The 20853-nt window shown below is 40.2% G+C and overlaps 1 protein-coding gene across 1 annotated transcript in view; it reads right to left on the bottom strand.

Annotated features, from left to right (window-relative positions):
- Window positions 1-20853, bottom strand: part of FSHR (follicle stimulating hormone receptor) — a 215966-nt gene that overhangs the window by 19075 nt on the left and 176038 nt on the right. The window contains exons 7-8 of the mRNA XM_066372724.1: window positions 16281-16349; window positions 16096-16170 (exon numbers count right to left, since the gene is read on the bottom strand). Of these exons, the coding sequence (XP_066228821.1) occupies window positions 16096-16170; window positions 16281-16349 (144 nt within the window). The remainder of the gene's footprint in view (window positions 1-16095; window positions 16171-16280; window positions 16350-20853) is intronic.

The following is a 20853-nucleotide window of genomic DNA, read 5'->3' as shown; positions in this document are numbered from 1 at the left end:
TTCCAAAAATAAACACATTTTTATATTCCATGCAGGGTCATCCTATTGTCACATATACTCTGTGATAGATTAAAGATGACTGCAAGTTTTTTACACTCTTCTTGGAAAGGGCTTATTTGCCCTTCCTTTGAATCTGGCTGAACTATGATGTCTTTGGGCTATAATAGAGGACAGCGAATGTGTTTCTATATCAGTTCTGGACCTTGCCTTTAAGAACACTGACAGCTTCTATATTGGTCTTAAAGAGCCCTAAATTGCCATGAAAGAATGCTGAATACCCTGAGACAGACATGCTAGAAAAAGTCTATGTAAGCTATGTGTAGATGTTCTGGGGGATGAGAGACTGTGTGTACATGTGCGTATGTGCGGCATGTGCACACAACACACACACACAGACGCACACACACACACACACCAAGGAGCATAGAGGTGCCAGATATGTGAGTGAGGGGGACAACTGGGAAGTAGATCCCTCACACCCAACTACTGAGCTGACTTCACATGGACAAGCCAGCCAGATTTCTGAAACATAATATTGTGAACAAAGTGGAATGATTTCAGCTACCGAGTTTTAGGGTAGTTTTTTTGTAGTATTGGAGAGCCAAACGCACTCCCATCGAAGTCTCTGTGATTCTATTGTCTCTATCATTGTTAGCAGTTGCAGAAGTATTTTTCCTTGAAAGCCATGAAGAGCATAATGGCATTATGTTTGTATGCTTTCTGCCTCTCTCACCACTCACTATCTTTTGCTTTATAAACTAGCTCTTTGTATTTGCATTTTATCTCTCCTTGAGGTCAGAGGGCCCCTTGAATGCTGAACAGTGCCTTTCATGTTGTAAGCACCCAGCAAATTGTTGTTTTGTTGGAAGACAGGCTGGGGAGTGACATGAAGGATTGGGGGAGGGAATAGATTGATCACCCCAGCCAACTGCGATGTCTTCTAACCTAAGAATTACAAAGAAGCTTGTACCTTGAGTTATCTCTTCTATTGTTTCATATTGTTTGACTTTTCATGTAATTTGTTTTGTCTCCTCAGCCAGATTTCAGATGCTCTAAGAGCATAGATTATTAAGATATTTTTGTGTTCTACTTTGTATCTGGCACATGGCTAGCTCATGAAATCTACTCAGCAGTTAGTTGTCTGACTAGCAGAGATGCCTCAGCATCATATAAAAATGAGAGGCTGAAGCAGGTCACACAGGGGAGTAATTATAAAAGACTTTTGTATTTATTTATTTTTAGAGAGGAGAGAAAGAAGGGAGAAGGAGCAGGAAGCATCAACTCCCATAGGTGCCTTGACAGGGCAAGCCCAGGGCTTTGAAGTGGCGACGTCACCACTCTAGGTCAGTGCTTTATCCACTGCACCACCACAGGTCAGGCCAGGGGAGTAATTCTAAAGGGAGAAGTACACAATATAGACTGAGAAAGAAAATCTGATTTAAAGGGAGCTCAGCACAATGGTGTTTCTGCAGCAGACAATTATATGTGACTGAGAGAATCAAAGGCACCAGGAAAGGAGCAACCTTGTGCAAAGTTTACAAGGACATAGATGTGTATTAGAGAATAAGCAGGATAATGTGTTGGGTTGGTTGACCTGAATGCAATCCAGTGCCTCAGTGTTTGATTGGGAAGCCTGCTTGGGAAGCTTTGGTGCCTTTCTGTCTGCTCTGTGTTCTGGAGTCAGCTTGTATATATCTGATTTCTCCTTTTCACAGTTTCAAAATCTATGAGCTGCTGTCATTTGCACTAGGTGGCTTTGCTGCTGTGAGGCTTAGAGCATCTTGTCAGTGTCCTGGAACCCTGATCTCCTGGTAGATGTTGAAAGCAGGGAATGGTTGGTAGAGAGAGATGCAGAGCCACTTAGAGTCTGGTAAAGCAAAAATGTTTCCTGGGTGGTGGGGAAATAAAAGTGTTTGTAGAAGTGTTTGCTTAAAGCTTACTGGGTACTTGCTGGAGTTAGCAAATGTGGAACCTTTCAAGAATTCCAAATCTTGGGCTGGAAGAAAAATGTCTCATTGATTTCTCCATGGATTAAGAAAAATCCATAGAAAGCTGAGATAAGTGGATAGTATTCTGTGTGATTTGAGACGTAACAAATGGTCTCATTTCTGCTCTCTTCCTCAAAACACAAACACAAACACACATATATACAACACACAGATACACACCTGCACACACATATAACACTCACACACACAGTCTATTCCCTGGCCATGATCATTCCACATACCCTGAAAATCTAATGTTGAATTTTAATTTATTTGTTAAAGCACCTTCGATTCTTATGATGCAAATATCCCTGGGCAAGTAACAAAATAAGATGTTATCAGTTATTGACATCCTCATGGAAGCAGATTATTATGACTGCAGGCTAAAGGTAGGCTTGGAGAGAGGCCCAGAACCCAAAGCACGGCAGCGAGCGGTTTTCAGAAGGATTATTCTGGGCACGATTTGAGCTGTGAATGCCAGGCAGCAGAGTTTAGAATTTATATGAGCAGAAGAATGACTTATTAAAAGCTCTGTTTTTGTAAAATTAATCTTGAGAACCTTGAGCCTGGCACATAGTAGGTGCTCAAATACTTGTTAAATGAGTTGGAAGGAGAAAGTGTTGAAGGTAGGGAGGGGATGAAGGCTGTTGCAGAAATTTAGGCTTAAACTAAGAGCACTCTCCCCCACACACTGTCACTGCATCTGTTAAAAGTCACTGTATCACATGACAAAGATTTATTGGGCACCCACTTTGTTACTATAACCTCCTGTGACAATTTCTGCAGAGCTTATTGTTCTGGGCAGTAACATTTGTCTCTTTACAGGGATGAGATACTTTAGGTCACGTACTATTTGTTTTTAAGTGTCTCTGTTTCTTACACCTAGGATAGTATCAGACACATAGTAGGCACTCAGTCAACATCTATTAAATGTATACTATGTAAGATTTAATATGCTCAATGAATAGTTGAGAATATTCGCTTTATTACTGATGTTCTTAGGGGTGGTGGGCTGGGCAAGAGGGCAGGCGTAGTCGTGGGCTGGTGTGTTTTAAGCCTTGTCTTTCAGGCTGGTTTAATGACTGCAGTCTTTCTAAGATGTCACTTTGGTTAATGTTTTGGCACATGCTACATTCTGGCAGCAATTGTTTTTGAGAATTTAAATCCCAAAATACACAATGGGAGACTTCATGGATGATGACTGGTGATGAAGAGATTTAGTAATTGTTTCAATATTGTTGGGATTCTTGACTTTGAGATACGAGATAAAGAGGGAGACAGCAGTCAGTAATAAGACGCTGAGTCAGGAGAGGCAGGAGTTAAACTGCGCTCTGTGCCCCATTTAATAAAGTGTGTTATATCCAGTGCCACAAATTTGATTTGAACAATTTCTATTTTTCCCAGCAAAGATGTTATTATAGGTCAATCATTTCCATAAGTGCCAGCACATTTCTGTTGTATACTACACTGACAGATGGTTAGAAGACCTCTCTTTCATGATCCCAGGCGGAATAAAAAGGCAATTTACTGTCTATAGGACTGTGGGTACACTGGTAATGGAACAGAATCATTCTTATACAAATAACTCAGTGTTTGAATCTGAACTATCAAATGAATCTGAGTTATAGCCAAATCAATTTGATAAACTCTCAGAATATGATTGTACTGGCTCCAGCTTGCAAAGGCAATGCATTAAATTTTTCCCAGAGGAAACTCTTTCCTAAAGAAACAGCAATTGCTTGATTGCTTCAAAAAAAACCCAAACTCAAGTGAGTTCAGAATATCAGTTGAAAACGCAGATGACCACTGGTGTTCAAGGTCAAAACTCATAAGAGGGAAATCAGGATGCAAGGCTGCTCCTCCAGAATTCGATGGAGCTTGTCCGCATGCTCCTGGCTTTCTCTGAATCTATTTCTCTTTGCAATGGAACACTTCGCCTCAGGTGTTCAGAGGCTCCCTGTTCTCCACTCAACTAAAAATTTTGCCTTCGGGAAAGGAGTTATCATTGGTTTGGGTGCCTGTCCCTTAACTCCTTTTAGGATTCCTTGCATTTCTCTACTGCTGGGAAGGAAGATTCATCACAGGGAGCTCGTGGAGGAGACACGACATTCCCCAGAATGTCTTTTTCCGTCAAGCACTTTTCAGTAAACCTTTTGTGTGCGAATATCTATATCACAATCTAATTTGTAGGAAGGAGAATTCTAGACAACAAGGCGAGGTTTCTCCATTCCCAGTGTTGGTGCTAGGCAGTGATCTCAGTGTGCTTTCTGGACCAGTTACATTAGCTGCCCCCAGGAGGGTACTAGACGTGCACTTTCTCAGGCTCACCCCTGACATGCTGAATCAAAAACCCTGGGTGTGGGGATCAGTTACCTAAGCTTTTATCAGCATGCCTGGTGAGTTTGATGTATGATCAAATTTAGAACCACTGCTTGAGGGCAGTTGAGAGCCATTCTCAATGCTGAGGTGGCTCATAGATGAGTTCTACTCTGGGAATTGCCCTTGTTTGACTTATCCAAGATTGGGCTCCCACCCAGGGACAGCCTACACCCAGTGACCGTCAATGAAGAGGCCCGACTCCTTGCCTTAATTCAGGGCCTTCTTAACTCCAGAGCTTTCTGTCGGATCAGCTGTGACTTCTGTTGCAGATGAATTGCTGTCAACTGCCCTCTTAGCCCGAGTCTTTTTCCATCAAGCACTTCTCAGTAAACCTTCTCTGTGCAAATATCTATATCACAGTCTAATTTGTAGGAAGGGGAATGTCACCCAAGGCACAGTCACGGCAATAGCCTGGGCAGCACCCACTGTGGGCTGTGCAGTCTGTGTGTGTTCCTGCTCCTGCACACACCCAGGAACCCAGAGCGCCTGGGGTAGGCTGTTCTTCTGCACATACCTTAGCAAGCAGCGCCCAGGCCAGGGTGTAGCTTGGGTGGGCACATCAGGTTGCAGAAGTAGAAGACGGGATAGGCCATAGAATCCCAGGTCAGCAAGCAGAGAGGCTGGGAAGACATCTGTGGACTAACCTAAATGCCCCATCAAGGGAGGCTGACTGTTACGGTGATCAATCTTCTTCCCTCTATAGGGAGGAGAAGGACACTGGCAATTACTATAGGCTGGGTTTCTGGCCAGGATCTTGCACATATATATATATTCTCATGCACTGAGATGAGAAGATGTAGGAATGTATCATCTCTCTCTAATTTTTGAAGTCATGGCAGGTACTTCATAACCCCTTTGGATTTTCTGTAAAATTTTCTTTCTTTTATTCTGGCCAGGTAGGTGTCTGTGGTAAAAGGGGTGAAAAATGGGCCTGTAGCTTGAGGATGCTTGTAGAGCTGCTTGTGATGGTGACATCCCTCTCCTGCTGGCATTTGTGGGAAGGTGGCTGGCGGGTCCAAGTCCGTACTCTCCATTAGACCCTCTGATGGGACACGTTGTGCACATATACCTCAGCCTGGGACCTGCTCATGCAACCTCTGTGCTGTGTGTACGGATCACTTACTGGTGTTCTTAGAGAGAGGGGCAGGTATTTATAACTATTTCCTCCTCTATTTTGGTTCATAGTTAATTGCAGGAGGTCTTCCTGGATAACTTTTAGGTGTTTGATTAGACATATGTATGTACTTTAGGCAACATGAGATGGTGGAAACACGTGGCACGTGAGACAGGAGACCTAGTTTCTGGTCCAAGCTCTGTGGTGTATGACGGCAATGTAATTCTTAGTCACTTTCCATTTCTGACTCTCTGGTTTCCTCAACAGGACAATAAACTAGTTGGAAATTCTGCCCAACTTGAATGTTTTGGTCGCAGTCAGTGGTTAAGGTGCCATGACTTAGTAGTGTGCCCGGTACAGATCATATATGGAAACCTACCCCATCACAGATGTTTCTTGCCATAACAGAGCTATCTGTTTAGGAACATTCAAGCCCCTTAGGACTTTTAGCTAAGTGAAATTGACAAACTGCCATTCTGATGGTCAAAGATGTCAAAAACACTTTAAGTTCATTTGTCTTCCAAGTACTTTAAGAATTGGAAACACTAACTAAGCATCACAAGTTCTAAGTACTTCATATATTGGCACATGGACTATGTCTGGCACTTTCTGTTCATTATGCTTGTGTCCTATTTAGTATTAATAGCACGTATCATGGCCTGGTATATTAAGTAATATATTTAACAGTTGTCTGACTCCCCATTATGAGAACATAAGCTTTCTATGAGGAAGAAGTTTCTTTTGTTTTTGCACTATAAACAGTGGTGCAGGGCTAGTTCTTAATATCTATCTGTGCAATGAGTGAATATATATAAGTATATGAAGACACATTTACATATATACATAGTATTGTTAAGCTTCCATTAATATTAGAAACTAGGTATTATTGCTTTTACCACTTTTTCAGGTGAGGGAACCATGGTTCCTAGCTCAGAGGGGCGAAGGAACGGCTATAAACGAGGTGGTCTGCCTGGCACCTCTGCTTGCATCATGCTCGCATTTCCTCCTTTTGCTTATGTTTCTCTGAACTTTTTCCCTTCAGAGTGGTCGAGTCTCATGTATGGCTCACAACCAGTGGTGGGATTCAGCTGGCTCACACTTGTTCACACCAGTTCAGCAGCACTGATACCTAATTCTTTGAGTTCAGCAAACCGGTTATTAAAATGACACTTGTAATCAGAGTTCTCTCTTAGGTGGGTGCCTGGGCATCTGCCCAATGTGAAAATCACAAATTGACATTCTTTACTCTTTAACATTCATCTGCACAATTGTATTCTAAGTGCCCGTAGTAATGTTCATTCCATCCATAGGTGTAAAAAACTGCAACTGAGGATGCCAATCAAGAAGCAATATGGGAATATCTTAAATAACAGTTTTATTATTTTTTTCAGGTATTATTTAATTTTTTTTCATTAATATTTTAAGACTCATAACATAATCTAGTTTTGTGTACCTCTTTTATTGTTCTTATTTAAGTACTAAATGCATGAAATAAACTACCTTTTGGTATATCGCTTTTTATACAGTATGTATATAAAATGGTCATTAGGGCATAGAACTGGCTGTTAAATTATTTGAATCCCACCACTGGTCACAACACTTCCTTTATCATAAATGATAACCATTTTAAGAGTTTCCGCTCTATCCTACAGGGTCTAGTGGCATTTGTAAACCCACTAGGGCCGGCAGGAAAAGAACCTAGGAGATACATAGGTTCCAGCCAGAAGAAGACTACAAGCTGAAATAAGGTGAAAGTGAACGTGATGTTGGTAGATGATAGGCAGGTTGGTAGACAGGTAACTACACGTGGTAACTTATACTGACTGCCAGATAAGAGATGCAGACTACTGGCTCCCAAATGCTCAAACTGACCTTAGGCAGGCTCCATAAGGATCACCTAGAAAAACTTTAGATTTATAGTATTCGTGTGTTTAACTGCATTTTTTTTTCTCACTATTTCTTCTTCTGACGCCATCCTTCTGGGTTTCTTTCTTCTTCCTACAGTACCTTTGTCAGTAGATGCAGTGGGTCTTGCTTAGAGCCCAGGAAAACACACTTTTAAAAACCTTTTGCAAGAGTGACGTCACGGAAATGGCGCCATGAGCAGCGTGTCCGACAGATCTCTCCAAAATCTCAACAAATTTATCAACTAGAAACAGAAAAATATATCCTTGGAGCATCCTGGAGTTCCACACACACACAGAAAGCGAAAGGACTGTTGCCGAGGAGGGAATACGCCTGTGGTGAGTCAAACCACATGTGCAGCTGCCGGTGCCGCGGTCCGGGAGTCCCGGCTACCGGCGTGCGCTGAGAAGCCGCACGCGCCCCGTGCCCCGTGCCGCGGTCCGGGAGTCCCGGCTACCGACGTACGCTGAGAAGCCATCGCGCGCCCCGTGCCGTGGTCCGGGAGTCCCAGCTACCGGCGTGCACTGAGAAGCCGCGCATGCCCCTGTGCCACAGTCCGGGAGGGGCGCCAAACCTGTCTTTCCTAGTCAGGAGATTCTCTCTGTGGGCAGGGCACCTCACCCAGCCATTCAAGCTAACAATCAAGCGTTGGGGGAGGGGCGCGCAGGCAGCCTGAAATACTCTCTGGAGCACAGCTGCGGGTCCAATCACTGAAATTAGCTTAACCCACGAAATCTGCGCACCCACAGGGCTCTAATTGATAAGATCTCTCCCAGTTCAGCGATCCAAGACAAGAGGCATAATATTTTTCAGTGCCGTTTGCTAAAGGGGTGGGGGCAACTTCTGATTGACAGAGCCTCCATATTCAGGGATATACCTAACAAGAGGGACTTGGCAGATATTAAGATCTATATAGCAAGCAGCGAATAGTGCATCTTCTTCCCAGCCAAAACAGGCTACAAAGTGTGGAAAGCCTGGGTTGAGTGGTCCAACTGAATGGTAGGCGCTGAACAGTCACCTTGACAACAATTAACTCCCAGCCCCACCTGATTACGCTGGAGGCTCTGACTACCAGAGCCTTACCCAGAGCCTTGCGCTGAGTGAGGATAGAGTGGGGATTTCCCAGCTCTTTGAGCCTCTTACTCCCCAGACAGAAGCAGTGGCAGCCTCATAGCTGGATCACCAGGCTGCTAATTCAGGAAGGGGAGACTAGGGGAGAGACTCCAGGAAAGCAAACTCTCTCATTGTTGGACTCTGCAAACGCCAACAAGCCTTGACTACCAGCGAGACTAAAGCCAATTATATGACATTGCCATAGAATCCCATCAACTGCAAATCCCTACCTAAGCGTGACACAGGGGAAGAACCTGGGGTACAGAGTCACCGACCAGGAAGAGGGAGAGAAAAGAAAAAGGAAGAAGTTAACCTCTCAAAATCAAGAAAAATCCACAGACTTTATAACATGTTCCACTAATTCTTTGTTGTTGTTGTTTCTTTCTTCTTTCTTATTGCCTTTATTATTATTTCTATTTCCTCCACCTTGGTTCTTTTATTCTCTGCCCATCTTATGCTTCCCTTTTCCTGAACTACACTACCCAAGAGTGTTACATTTTATTTCTTTTCTTCATCCTTACTATCCTTTAGGGTTACACTCCAAAACCCTTAACTCTCACTCTCTCCCCTTTTGTTTTCTTTTTGTTTTTTTCCCCTTTCCTTTTTTTCTTCCTTCGTTTCTCTCTTTTTCTTATTTTTTCCTTTCTATTCATTTCTTCTTTTCTCCTTTTACTTTTCCTCCCAGTTAATCCTCAATCACGAACAAATTATTTAATTTGGGACTCAAGTTTTTTTTGTTGTTGTTTGTTCTTTTTTTTTCTTCTTCTTTTCTGCTTTTGTTCTTGGTTTTCCTTTATTTGTTTGTTTTTGTGGCATTTTGGGTACTTTTTACATTGCTTTTTAACTCACTAGCATTCCTCCCAACCCAAAGTCTCCATTGTATTTAGTCTTCGCTCCACTTAATATAACAGATTTTTACTTATTATTTTTATTTTTTTCTTCTTTAAATATTATTATTTTTCTTTCCTTTTTTCTGTTTCCCTCTTATCCCTCTCATTATATCTCTTAGTCGACCATCACTTACAAGCAAATCATTTTATGTTTGTCTAAGATATTCTCCCTTTTTTTTTTGTTTTTTTTTTTTGCATTTAGTAGGTCCCTACTCCCTTTTTTGCCCCTTGAACTCTTCACCCCAAATCAGGCCCTCCGTTATAGGTAGTTTTTGTTCCATTTAGCATAATATAATTCACAGGTCATCACGATATTTCCCTAAAGAGGTGAGAGGAGGGGAGGAGAAGAAAGAAAAAAGGGGAAAATAATAAATTATTACTTTTTTTGTGTGTGGAGTGTTTTCCCTTTTCCCCCCCTTTTTATTCTTTTTTAATTCTAATTAACACTATCAACAAGACCACCTTCAGATGCCAATAAGAAAAAGGAAATCGAATATTATGGATACAAAAGATAGAGAGGTAACACAAATAGATGTGGAAAAATCTGTGGAGAAAAGATTTAACATATTGGAAGCCTTGGAGCCAAATGACAGAGAATTTAAAATAGAAATCTTAAAAATACTCAGAGATATACAAGAAAACACAGAAAGGCAATTTAGGGAGATCAGAAAACAACTCAATGATCACAAAGAATATATTACCAAGGAAATTGAAACTATAAAAACAAATCAAACAGAGATGAAAAACTCAATTCATGAACTGAAAAACGAAATAACAAGCTTAGCTAATAGAACAGCCCAGATAGAAGATAGGATTAGTGAAATAGAAGACAAGCAACTTGAGGCACAACAGAGAGAAGAAGAAAGAGACTCAAAAATAATAAAGAATGAGAAAGCCCTACAGGAATTGTCTGACTCCATCAGAAAGAATAACATAAGAATAATAGGTATATCAGAGGGAGAAGAAAAAGAAAATGGAATGGAGAATATACTCAAACAAATAATAGATGAGAACTTCCCAAGCCTGTGGAAAGAACTAAAGCCTCAAATTCAAGAAGCAAACAGAACACCGAGTTTTCTTAACCCCAACAAACCCACTCCAAGGCACATCATAATGAAGATGACACAAACCAATGACAAAGAAAAAATTCTCAAGGCAGCCAGGGAAAAGAAGAATACAACATATAAAGGAAGACCTATTAGATTATCATCAGATTTCTCAGCAGAAACTCTACAAGCTAGAAAAGAGCGGACCCCAATATTCAAAGCCCTGAAAGAGAGAAACTTTCAGCCAAGAATACTATACCCATCAAAGCTATCCTTCAAGTACGAAGGAGATATAAAAACATTCACAAATACAAATACAGAAAAGATGAGAGAATTTATCATCAGAAAGCCCCCACTCCAGGAAATACTAAAGGGGGTTTTCCAACCAGATTCAAAGAACAAAAGAAAACAAAACCACAAGTAACAGCTCCACCAAGAAAACAATAAAACCAAACTTAAACTGTGAAAACAAAAGAAAATAAAAGGGGAGAAAAGATGAAGATTAACAGTAGCAAAGGACGATGAAGCGTAGAAATACTCATAAGAAAGGGTACTACAGTGAATATGGTAGATCCCCTTTTCATTACTTAATGGTAACCACCCTTGAAAAAACCACCACAAAAACACTTGACTTAAAAAAGGTAGCAACAGAAGAAAGAAGTATGGAATACAAACAAACAAAAACAAACAATAGAAAAACAAAAGAGAAGAATCAAACAAGATACAAAACTAACAGAAAGCAATTTATAAAATGGCAATAGGGAACCCACAAGTGTCAATAATTACACTAAATGTAAATGGATTAAACTTACCAATAAAAAGACACAGAGTAGCAGAATGGATTAAAAAAGAAAATCCAACTGTATGCTGCCTACAAGAAACTCATCTAAGCATCAAGGATAAAAACAAATTCAAATTGTAAGGCTGGAAAACAATACTCCAAGCAAACAACATCCAAAAAAAAGCAGGTGTAGCAATACTCATATCTGATAATGCTGACTACAAGACAGAAAAAGTACTCAGAGACAAAAATGGTCATTTCATAATGATTAAGGGGACACTGAATCAAGAAGATATAACAACCCTTAATATATATGCACCAAACCAAGGAGCACCAAAATATATAAGACAGCTACTTATTGACCTTAAAACAAAAACTGACAAAAATACAATCATACTTGGAGACCTCAATACACTGCTGAGGCTCTAGATTGGTCATCCAAACAGAGAATCAATAAAGATATAGTGGCCTTAAACGAAATACTGGAACACCTGGATATGATAGACATCTACAGGACACTTCATCCCAAAGCGACAGAGTATACATTTTTCTCTAGTGTACATGGAACATTCTCAAGAATTGACCATATGTTGGGCCACAAAGACAATATCAGCAAATTTAGAAAAATTGAAATTGTACCAAGTATATTCTCTGATCATAAAGCCTTGAAACTAGAATTCAACTGTAAAAAAGAGGGGGAAAAACCCACAAAATTGTGGAAACTAAACAACATACTTCTAAAAAATGAATGGGTCAAAGAAGAAATAAGCGCAGAGATCAAAAGATATATACAGACAAATGAAAATGAAAATACGACATATCAGAATCTCTGGGATGCAGCAAAAGCAGTAATAAGAGGAAAGTTCATATCACTTCAGGCCTATATGAACAAACAAGAGAGAGCCGAAGTAAACCACTTAACTTCACACCTTAAGGAGCTAGAAAAAGAAGAACAAAGACAACCCAAAACCAGCCGAAGAAAGGAGATAATAAAAATCAGAGCAGAAATAAACAAAATAGAGAACAGAAAAACTATAGAAAAAAATCAATAAAACAAGGAGCTGGTTCTTTGAAAAGATCAACAAAATCGACAAACCCTTGGCAAGACTCACCAAGGAAAAAAGACACAGGACTCAAATAAATAAAATCCAAAATGAAAGAGGAGCAATCACCACAGACATCATAGATATACAAAGAATTATTGTAGAATACTATGAAAAACTATATGCCACCAAATACAACAATCTAGAAGAAATGGATAAATTCCTAGAACAATGCAACCTTCCTAAACAGAGTCATGAAGAAGCAGAAAGACTAAACAGACCAATCAGCAGGGAAGAAATAGAAAAAACTATTAAAAACCTCTCCAAAAATAAAAGTCCAGGCCCAGATGGTTATACTAGTGAATTCTATCAAACATTCAAAGAAGACTTGGTTCCTATTCTACTCAAAGTCTCTCAAAAAATTGAAGAAGAAGCAATACTTCCAAACACATTTTATGAGGCCAACATAACCCTCATACCAAAACCAGGCAAGGATGGCACAAAGAAAGAAAACTACAGACCAATATCTCTAATGAATACAGATGCTAAAATACTAAACAAAATACTGGCAAATCGAATACAACAACATATTAAAAAATAATACATCATGATCAAGTGGGATTCATCCCAGAATCTCAAGGATGGTTCAACATACGTAAAACAGTTAACGTAATACACCATATCAACAAAACAAAGAACAAAAACCACATGATCTTATCAATAGACGCAGAAAAGGCTTTCGATAAAATACAACACAATTTTATGTTTAAGACTCTCAACAAAATGGGTATAGAAGGAAAATATCTCAACATGATAAAGGCCATATATGATAAACCATCAGCCAACATCATATTAAATGGCGTAAAACTGAGGACTTTCCACCTTAAATCAGGAACACGACAGGATTGTCCACTCTCTCCACTCTTATTTAACTGGTGCTAGAAGTTCTGACCAGAGCAATCAGACAAGACAAAGAAATAAAAGGCATCCATATTGGAAAAGAAGAAGTAAAGGTATCACTTTTTGCTGATGATATGATCCTATACATCGAAAACCCAAAGGACTCCACAAAAAGATTACTAGAAACAATAAACCAATACAGTAAGGTCGCAGGATACAAAATTAACATACAAAAGTCCATAGCCTTTCTATATGCCAACAATGAAATATTAGAAAATGAACTCAAAAAAATAATCCCCTTCACGATTGCAACAACAACAACAACAAAAAACCTAGGAATAAACATAACAAAGAATGTAAAGGACCTATATAACGAAAACTACAAGGCATTGCTTAGAGAAATAGAAAAAGACACAATGAGATGGAAAAATATTCCTTGTTCTTGGATAGGAAGAATAAATATAATTAAAATGGCCATATTACCCAAAGTAATATATAAATTTAATGCAATTCCCATCAAAATTCCTATGACATTTTTTAAAGAAATGGAACAAAAAATCATAAGATTTATATGGAACTATAAAAAACCCCGAATAGCCAAAGCAATCCTAAAGAAAAAGAATGAAGCTGGGGGCATTACAATACCTGACTTTAAACTATATTATAGGGCCACAATAATCAAAACAGCATGGTATTGGCAGAAAAATAGACACTCAGACCAATGGAACAGAATAGAAAGCCCAGAAATAAAACCACATATATATGGTCAAATAATCTTTGATAAAGGGGCCAACAACACCCAATGGAGAAAAGAAAGCCTCTTCAACAAATGGTGTTGGGAAAACTGGAAAGCCACATGCAAAAGAATAAAACTCGACTACAGCCTGTCCCCGTGTACTAAAATTAATTCAAAATGGATCAAAGACCTAAATATAAGATCTGAAACAATAAAGTACATAGAAGAAGACATAGGCACTAAACTGATGGACCTGGGTTTTAAAGAACATTTTATGAACTTGACTCCAATGGCAAGAGAAGTGAAGGCAAAGATAAATGAATGGGACTACATCAGAATAAAAAGTTTTTGCTCAGCAAGAGAAACTGATATAAAAATAAACAGACAGCCAACTAAATGGGAACTGATATTTTCAAACAACAGCTCAGATAAGGGCCTAATATCCAAAATTTACAAAGAACTCATAAAACTCAACAACAAACAAACAAACAATCCAATAAAAAAATGGGAAGAGGACATGAACAGACACTTCTCCCAGGAAGAAATACAAATGGCCAACAGATATATGAAAAGATGCTCAGCTTCATTAGTTATTAGAGAAATGCAAATCAAAACTACAATGAGAAACCACCTCACCCCTGTTAGATTAGCTATTATCAACAAGACGGGTAATAGCAAATGCTGGAGAGGCTGTGGAGAAAAAGGAACCCTCATACACTGTTGGTGGGAATGTAAAGTAGTACAACCATTATGGAGGAAAGTATGGTGGTTCCTCAAAAAACTGAAAATAGAACTACCTTATGACCCAGCAATCCCTCTACTGGGTATATACCCCAAAACCTCAGAATCATTGATACGTAAAGACACATGTAGCCCCTTGTTCATTGCAGCACTGTTCACAGTGGCCAAGACATGGAAACAACCAAAAAGCCCTTCAATAGAAGACTGGATAAAGAAGATGTGGCACATATACACTATGGAATACTACTCAGCCATAAGAAATGATGACATCAGATCATTTACAGCAAAATGGTGGGATCTTGATAACATTATACGGAGTGAAATAAGTAAATCAGAAAAAAACAAGAACTACATGATTCCATACATTGGTGGAACATAAAAACGAGACTAAGAGACATGGACAAGAGAGTGGTGGTTACCAGGGGAGGGGGGAGGGAGGATGCAGGAGGGAGGGAGGGAGAGAGTTAGGGGGAGGGGGAGGGGCACAGAGAAAACTAGACAGAGGGTGATGGAGGACAATCTGACTCTGGGTGAGGGGTATGCAACATAATTTAATGACAAGATAACCTAGACATGTTTTCTTTGAATATATGTACCCTGAATTATTAATGTCATCCCATCAACATTAATAAAAATTTATAAAAAAAAAAAAAAAAGAACAGCAAAAAAAAAAAAAAAAAAAATAAAAACCTTTTGCAGATTTTCTGTCCCTGCAGCCCTGAGGACAATGGGAGTCACTGAAGGAAGACCTCACTGTTGGCTGATGCAAGGGGTGGAAGCTAGAATGACCCTGGTGGAAGGTCAGGGCAGAAGACAAGAGAACAGGGGAAAGTCACTCTTTGAGGGGGAGACAGCGATGAGGAAGGTGCTGATGCAGGGCTGAGAGGCACTGAACCATCCCAAGAGATCAAAATTGAGGCAAAGAGGATTCAAAAATTGGTATGTGCATGTATCTCACTGGGTGGAGAGAAGTGTCAGTGCATTGAGGGTAAGGAAGGGGACTTGTGTTTTCCCTGCCAGGGAAGAGATATCTAGCAGTGTGGTTAAGAGTCTGTACTGAGTCAGTCCAGTTGGATTTAAATTCATGCTCTAAAATTTGCATTCCCCCGGGGGAGTTAGTGAACCCCTCCAGAAGCCAGTTTTTCCTTCTCTAAAGTGGGAACAATCGCTCCTTATCCAGAGGTTATTATAAAGCTTAAGTTAGAAATTGCTTCTTAAGCTTTTAAAACACTGTCTTGGACTTGGTAAGTGCTCATTAAACGTTGTTATTGTTATTTTATTGAAAGTCAGAAACATAGATCAGCCCTAAATGGTCCCCCTATAGGTCCTTGCAGATGACACAGATAAAAATTGACCTGGATTGCCAGCCCTGCCTTGAAGCTTCTACAAATCCGAGAAAGTTGATTTCTAACTTATGCATGCAGATCTCTTGTACATGGTAATGGGGCAAGCTACTCACAGAATGACTGGTCCAGAAGCTCCCTGAAAGACATCATTAGGCAGTTCTTCCAAATTATTGTTATCACTTAGATTCCTGGGGACGGAGTTGAGGAAAGAAGAAGGAAACACAAAACCACATAAACATCACTGTTGTAAAAGCCATTTCCCTCTCAATGGCCTGGAAGAGTAGTCAGGGCTACTTACAGCTCATCTAGTTGGGTTCCATTGAATGCACAGTTGTGTATTTCTTCAATCCCATTCTTACTCAGCCATCTGCAATAAAAGGCCCATTAAGAAACCAATAATGTCAGATGCGAACAGTACAGGGTTTCATAATTGGAAGCACTGGGGCAAGGTCAGACAGCACGGGTTAGTGCCATAAATAAAATGCCATCCTTACGGCTCGGGGATCAGGTAGAGGGGAGACTGATTTATGTATAACCTCTTGAAATGTTTGACGTTTGCATTATGTGCATATATTACCTATTCAAAGAAATAACTGGGATTTAAATGGAAATGGCACACTTAGGCATAGCAGCCCGGATGCTGTAAGGTCTTTGCATGCATCATTCGTGTGCAGAGACAATGCCATGGGAGGGAGCAGGTGGAGCTCTGTCTCCTCCTGAAGGATGGAAATCATACAATTATTGAACAACTGTTTCTAAGACAGAGAACATTTTGTATCACCTTTCTCTAAGGCCCCCAGCCTCTCACCCATGCTCACCCACAGCAGCAGGCCCGGCCTTCGTCAAAAAGGGATCTAATTAAGCTGTCACCCATAGGGACATCTTCTGTGACCCATAGGGACCTGGTTATTGGAGGTTTGTGGAGGTAGCTCTGTGTTAAGCCAGAAAGGAAAGGAAATCAATTACAGGGACTGTGGGTTGTGGTGGGTGAGTTGGTGTGACTGGGCATGGGAGGACGCTTTGAGGGTGCAGGGGCTGGATGTGGAACAGTCATCCTGATTGTGCACAGGTCTGCGAGCAGGTTTCCCTGGACAGGGTGCCCAAGGATACCTTGGACCAACAGCTCTGCACGGTTGTGCTCCTGGATGGATCTGAAAACAAAAACAGAAATCCAAGGTGGGAGAGCTTAGCCTGAAGAGCCTCTGACTACCTGGTGTTGATTTGCTGCCAGGTTCTTCTCCCTGTGGGGCTGAGAGGGTTTACAAATAACACTGTTCTATAGCTGGCCCAGAGAAGCTTCTGTGTACTCAGGGCTCCATCTCCCAGACCGCAGTGGGTAGCTGGGAAGCGCTGAAAATCACAGAACAACTGTGTGATTCTTTTCTTCCTCTGGAAGCCAGTTTAGCTAAAATATCCACACAGGAGCAAGGCAAGCCTTTTAAAACATGAGCAACTGAAGAGTGGCTATGCATCTCTCCCTTCCCCCACAGCTCCCTGCCCACACCGATCCAGGGAAAAGCACATCCAGCCTTCTGCCTTCTTTGTCAGCCTGTCCCCTGGGAATGAGAGTTGCTGGAGCAGCTGCCCTCACCTGTGGGGTTACTGGAGGTTTTAGATCAGAAACGGGGGTCAGCAAACCTTTTATGTCAAGGGCCAGTTAGTAAACTTTAGGTGTTGTGGCCTAAGAGGCAAAATGGAGGGATACTACATTGAACTATGATAGGTACTTATAAAACAATTTCCATAAAAATTTTTGATCAAAAATAAAATATAATAGTAATAATTGCATTCATTTTTGTGGGAGCATATATGTTTACTAATGAAAAGAATGATTTCTTTTTTCTTTTCATGGGTATAGCACTTGGCTTAATTTACGTTAGATGTTAGTGTTTCCTATCATGGAAATGTTCACTGGTAGGAACAAGGCCTAGATCATAGACTACAGCTGGCTGACCCTTAATCTAACATTGGGGTGTGTGAATCCTTATAGGCTTCATCTATTTTTCTGTAGAATAGATAATATTTTCTATACATATATGTCCTGCAAATAGGTGTCACTATGATTAAATAATACACAGGCTAATTTAAAAGAATCATTATATTCAAAGTAGCCCTTTGTCTTTATGGATTTTCTCAATCAACAGATACCATCATTTGGGGTGGTGATGGTGGTGGCGGCATTTTTGATGTCAACAATTAATCATCACACGAAAAACTACCTCTTGAGAGAGGTAGTGCTGGTTTTAAAATATGATGATGATAACGATGATGATGATGACAATGATGACAATCTGGGCAGAGCATCACTAAAGACTAACCAAGTCATGATTTTCCTTAATCATTGTATCCCTAGAATCTTCACTCAGTAGCGTTAGGAGGCTTCAGGTGCAGAGCCTGCCCCCAGCCTGGAGAGCGAAGGTGCTGGCCCCTGGGGCTCACTGAGGGGTGGGTGAGACTGAAGCCATCTGAGGAAGGAAGGATGGACGTGCACCTGAATGAGCCTCTCGTGTGGCCTGGGTGTGTGGGGGAGCTGGCATAATGTAAACGGATTGAATTTTTTTCTGAATCATGCCATTCTGTTTGGCAGTAACTAGGCGCTTTTCCCATTCAGACCCTGAGGTTGCAGGAGTGGGTGGGGAAGGACTCAGGGCTTTAACTGCTTATTTCCCCTGAGTCACTAGTCAAGTGTCTGACTATCCTTCATTGTTGGGCATATATACATATAGGAACAAGGCCTCAGGATTTTGAAAAAATGCCAATGCACTGAAATCTTTTTCAGTCATCAGCGCCATTTGCCATGCTTTTTTTCTGAGTGCACTTGGATGTTCCTCATGGGAGGAGGTTTTCCTGCATCCACTCCTAGCACCTGAAGTAAGAGCAATTGGATGATTTATTAATATCACTCCATTAAATTAATAATAAAAAAAATAATAAAAATTAGAGTCTTAAGCGGTGTTGAGTATGGACCTTCTGATTCTATTATTTGTGTGATAAGAACCGTCTGAGGTCAGAAAAATAGATTTTGTTCTCACAAGTATGAATTTATCCTTTATGGACATGTCTGAAAGGTGTTGACTCTTCAGAAAGGAGAGTATGTTCAAAATTCTGGGGAACCACACACAGCATCCATGAGAAGGGGTCTGTGGAGAGAAGTTATGATCTGCACGTTTCTTCTGTAGTTTTGGGCTTGGAAGGCTTCATAGTGAATTCTCATTTTCTTGGGTTCTTTGCCTCCACTTGAGGGGGGGTAAGACTGAGAAGGTTAGGATGCCTTGTTTTCTGTCTTATGTCCTGAACAGAAAAATGTATGTAAACATGCAAAATTGTGAGCACAACATTGGCCATTGGCACACTCCTGCTTAATTATATCTTTTCTAAAAAGGTATTCTTTTGATAAATTTGCCACATTATAACATTAACTAATTTTGAATCACTGTGTTTAAAATGATGCATATGGTTAGAGCAAGATTTAAAGAAGTGCAAACATCCAGGCACAACTGATTACACTGATCACTAATCTTCTCCCTCCATGATGGACCAGGAATCCTTGTACTGTTGTGTTTGTGTTACACCCACTGAGCAGATACTCACTAGTTTCCAAAAGCTCTTTTTATTGCTCTCTCTTTTTTTAACCTTCATGGCCTCAATGATTCTGTTTCCTCCACTTGTCTTTTGCTAGAGCTCTGGCTACAACCCACTCACCTTTTAAAGCCCAACTAGATACAACCTCCTTTCTCAACCTTCTTTCCTTCCTTTTAACTCTTCTTTCAACCTTCCCACCATAAGACCAGTCAGAATAAATTATTCTTTCTTAACCTTTAGAATAATTGCTTTTATTTTTCATATATTTTATTGTTTTCATTTTAGAGCATTTCTTTTACTTTCCTGTTCTCTCATATTTCCTACACCCCAGTCAACTCATTCCTACACACGCGCGCACAAACACACCCACATTCCAATTATTATGAAGTGAAAGAATTAAGTGAAAGGATTATTATTCACCTATGTTTCTTGTCCTAATACTTTGTACTCTGAATACATGCCTTTGATTTTATTTTTTCTTTCACATATCCAATTCCTCTGATAGTCTCTTTCAAACGTTCTCCTTTGTTTTCTGTTATTAATGTACATCAAATACTGTGCTTAGCTTTATTCTTCAATATGTCCTCAGCTCTACTATTTCTCTCACTTTCCCTCTCCCTCTCTCCTGAGCTGAGTCCTCTCTGTATCATATTATTGTTTTGAAAAGGACAAAATTATTTCTGGTTTGAAATGTACCATTTGTATACCATGGCATATTAAACACACATGTATATATTTTTTGAAACTCTAACAATTTGTGAAATATGTAGATAAAATGCTTTCCTTATAGATGTAATTGAAGTTACTGGTCCTGTAAAAGTCATTCTGTTCATCTAACTTCCGAGGGTCCCACAAACGCTTGGGTAGCCACTAGTGCACTATTTCTTGGCCATCTTGGGAACTGGGTAAACCACCATGCAGGCTACTGGCACAAAAGATTAGAAGGGATCTTTTTCATTAATGACACAAAGTGCATTAAAAGCTTTCCCAAAAGTCAGAGAGAATAACTCAAGCTCATTAAAAAACATGATTGTTCCAAGAAAATGAGAAGTCATCTTATGCTCAGCATGGGGCTGAACAGGAGCTGCTTCGCATAGTTATGAGGGAATATCCATATCTTTCTGGATTCGGCCTCCTTCCTGTCTTTTTCTTTGGGCAACAAAAGCCTTGCCAGGAAATAACTAGCTTTATTGATGCATGAGTTATCCGGTCCTTCAGAACAGATGTTGCTGCACAGGGGACCATCATTCAAAGAGCAATTTTAAATACTTGAATCACACCACAGCTTC

This window comes from Saccopteryx leptura, chromosome 3 (assembly GCF_036850995.1).
Source record: "Saccopteryx leptura isolate mSacLep1 chromosome 3, mSacLep1_pri_phased_curated, whole genome shotgun sequence".
NCBI lineage: Eukaryota > Metazoa > Chordata > Mammalia > Chiroptera > Emballonuridae > Saccopteryx > Saccopteryx leptura.
The sequence above is the reverse complement of the archived record's forward strand: the minus strand, read 5'-3'. Positions and strand labels throughout refer to the sequence as shown.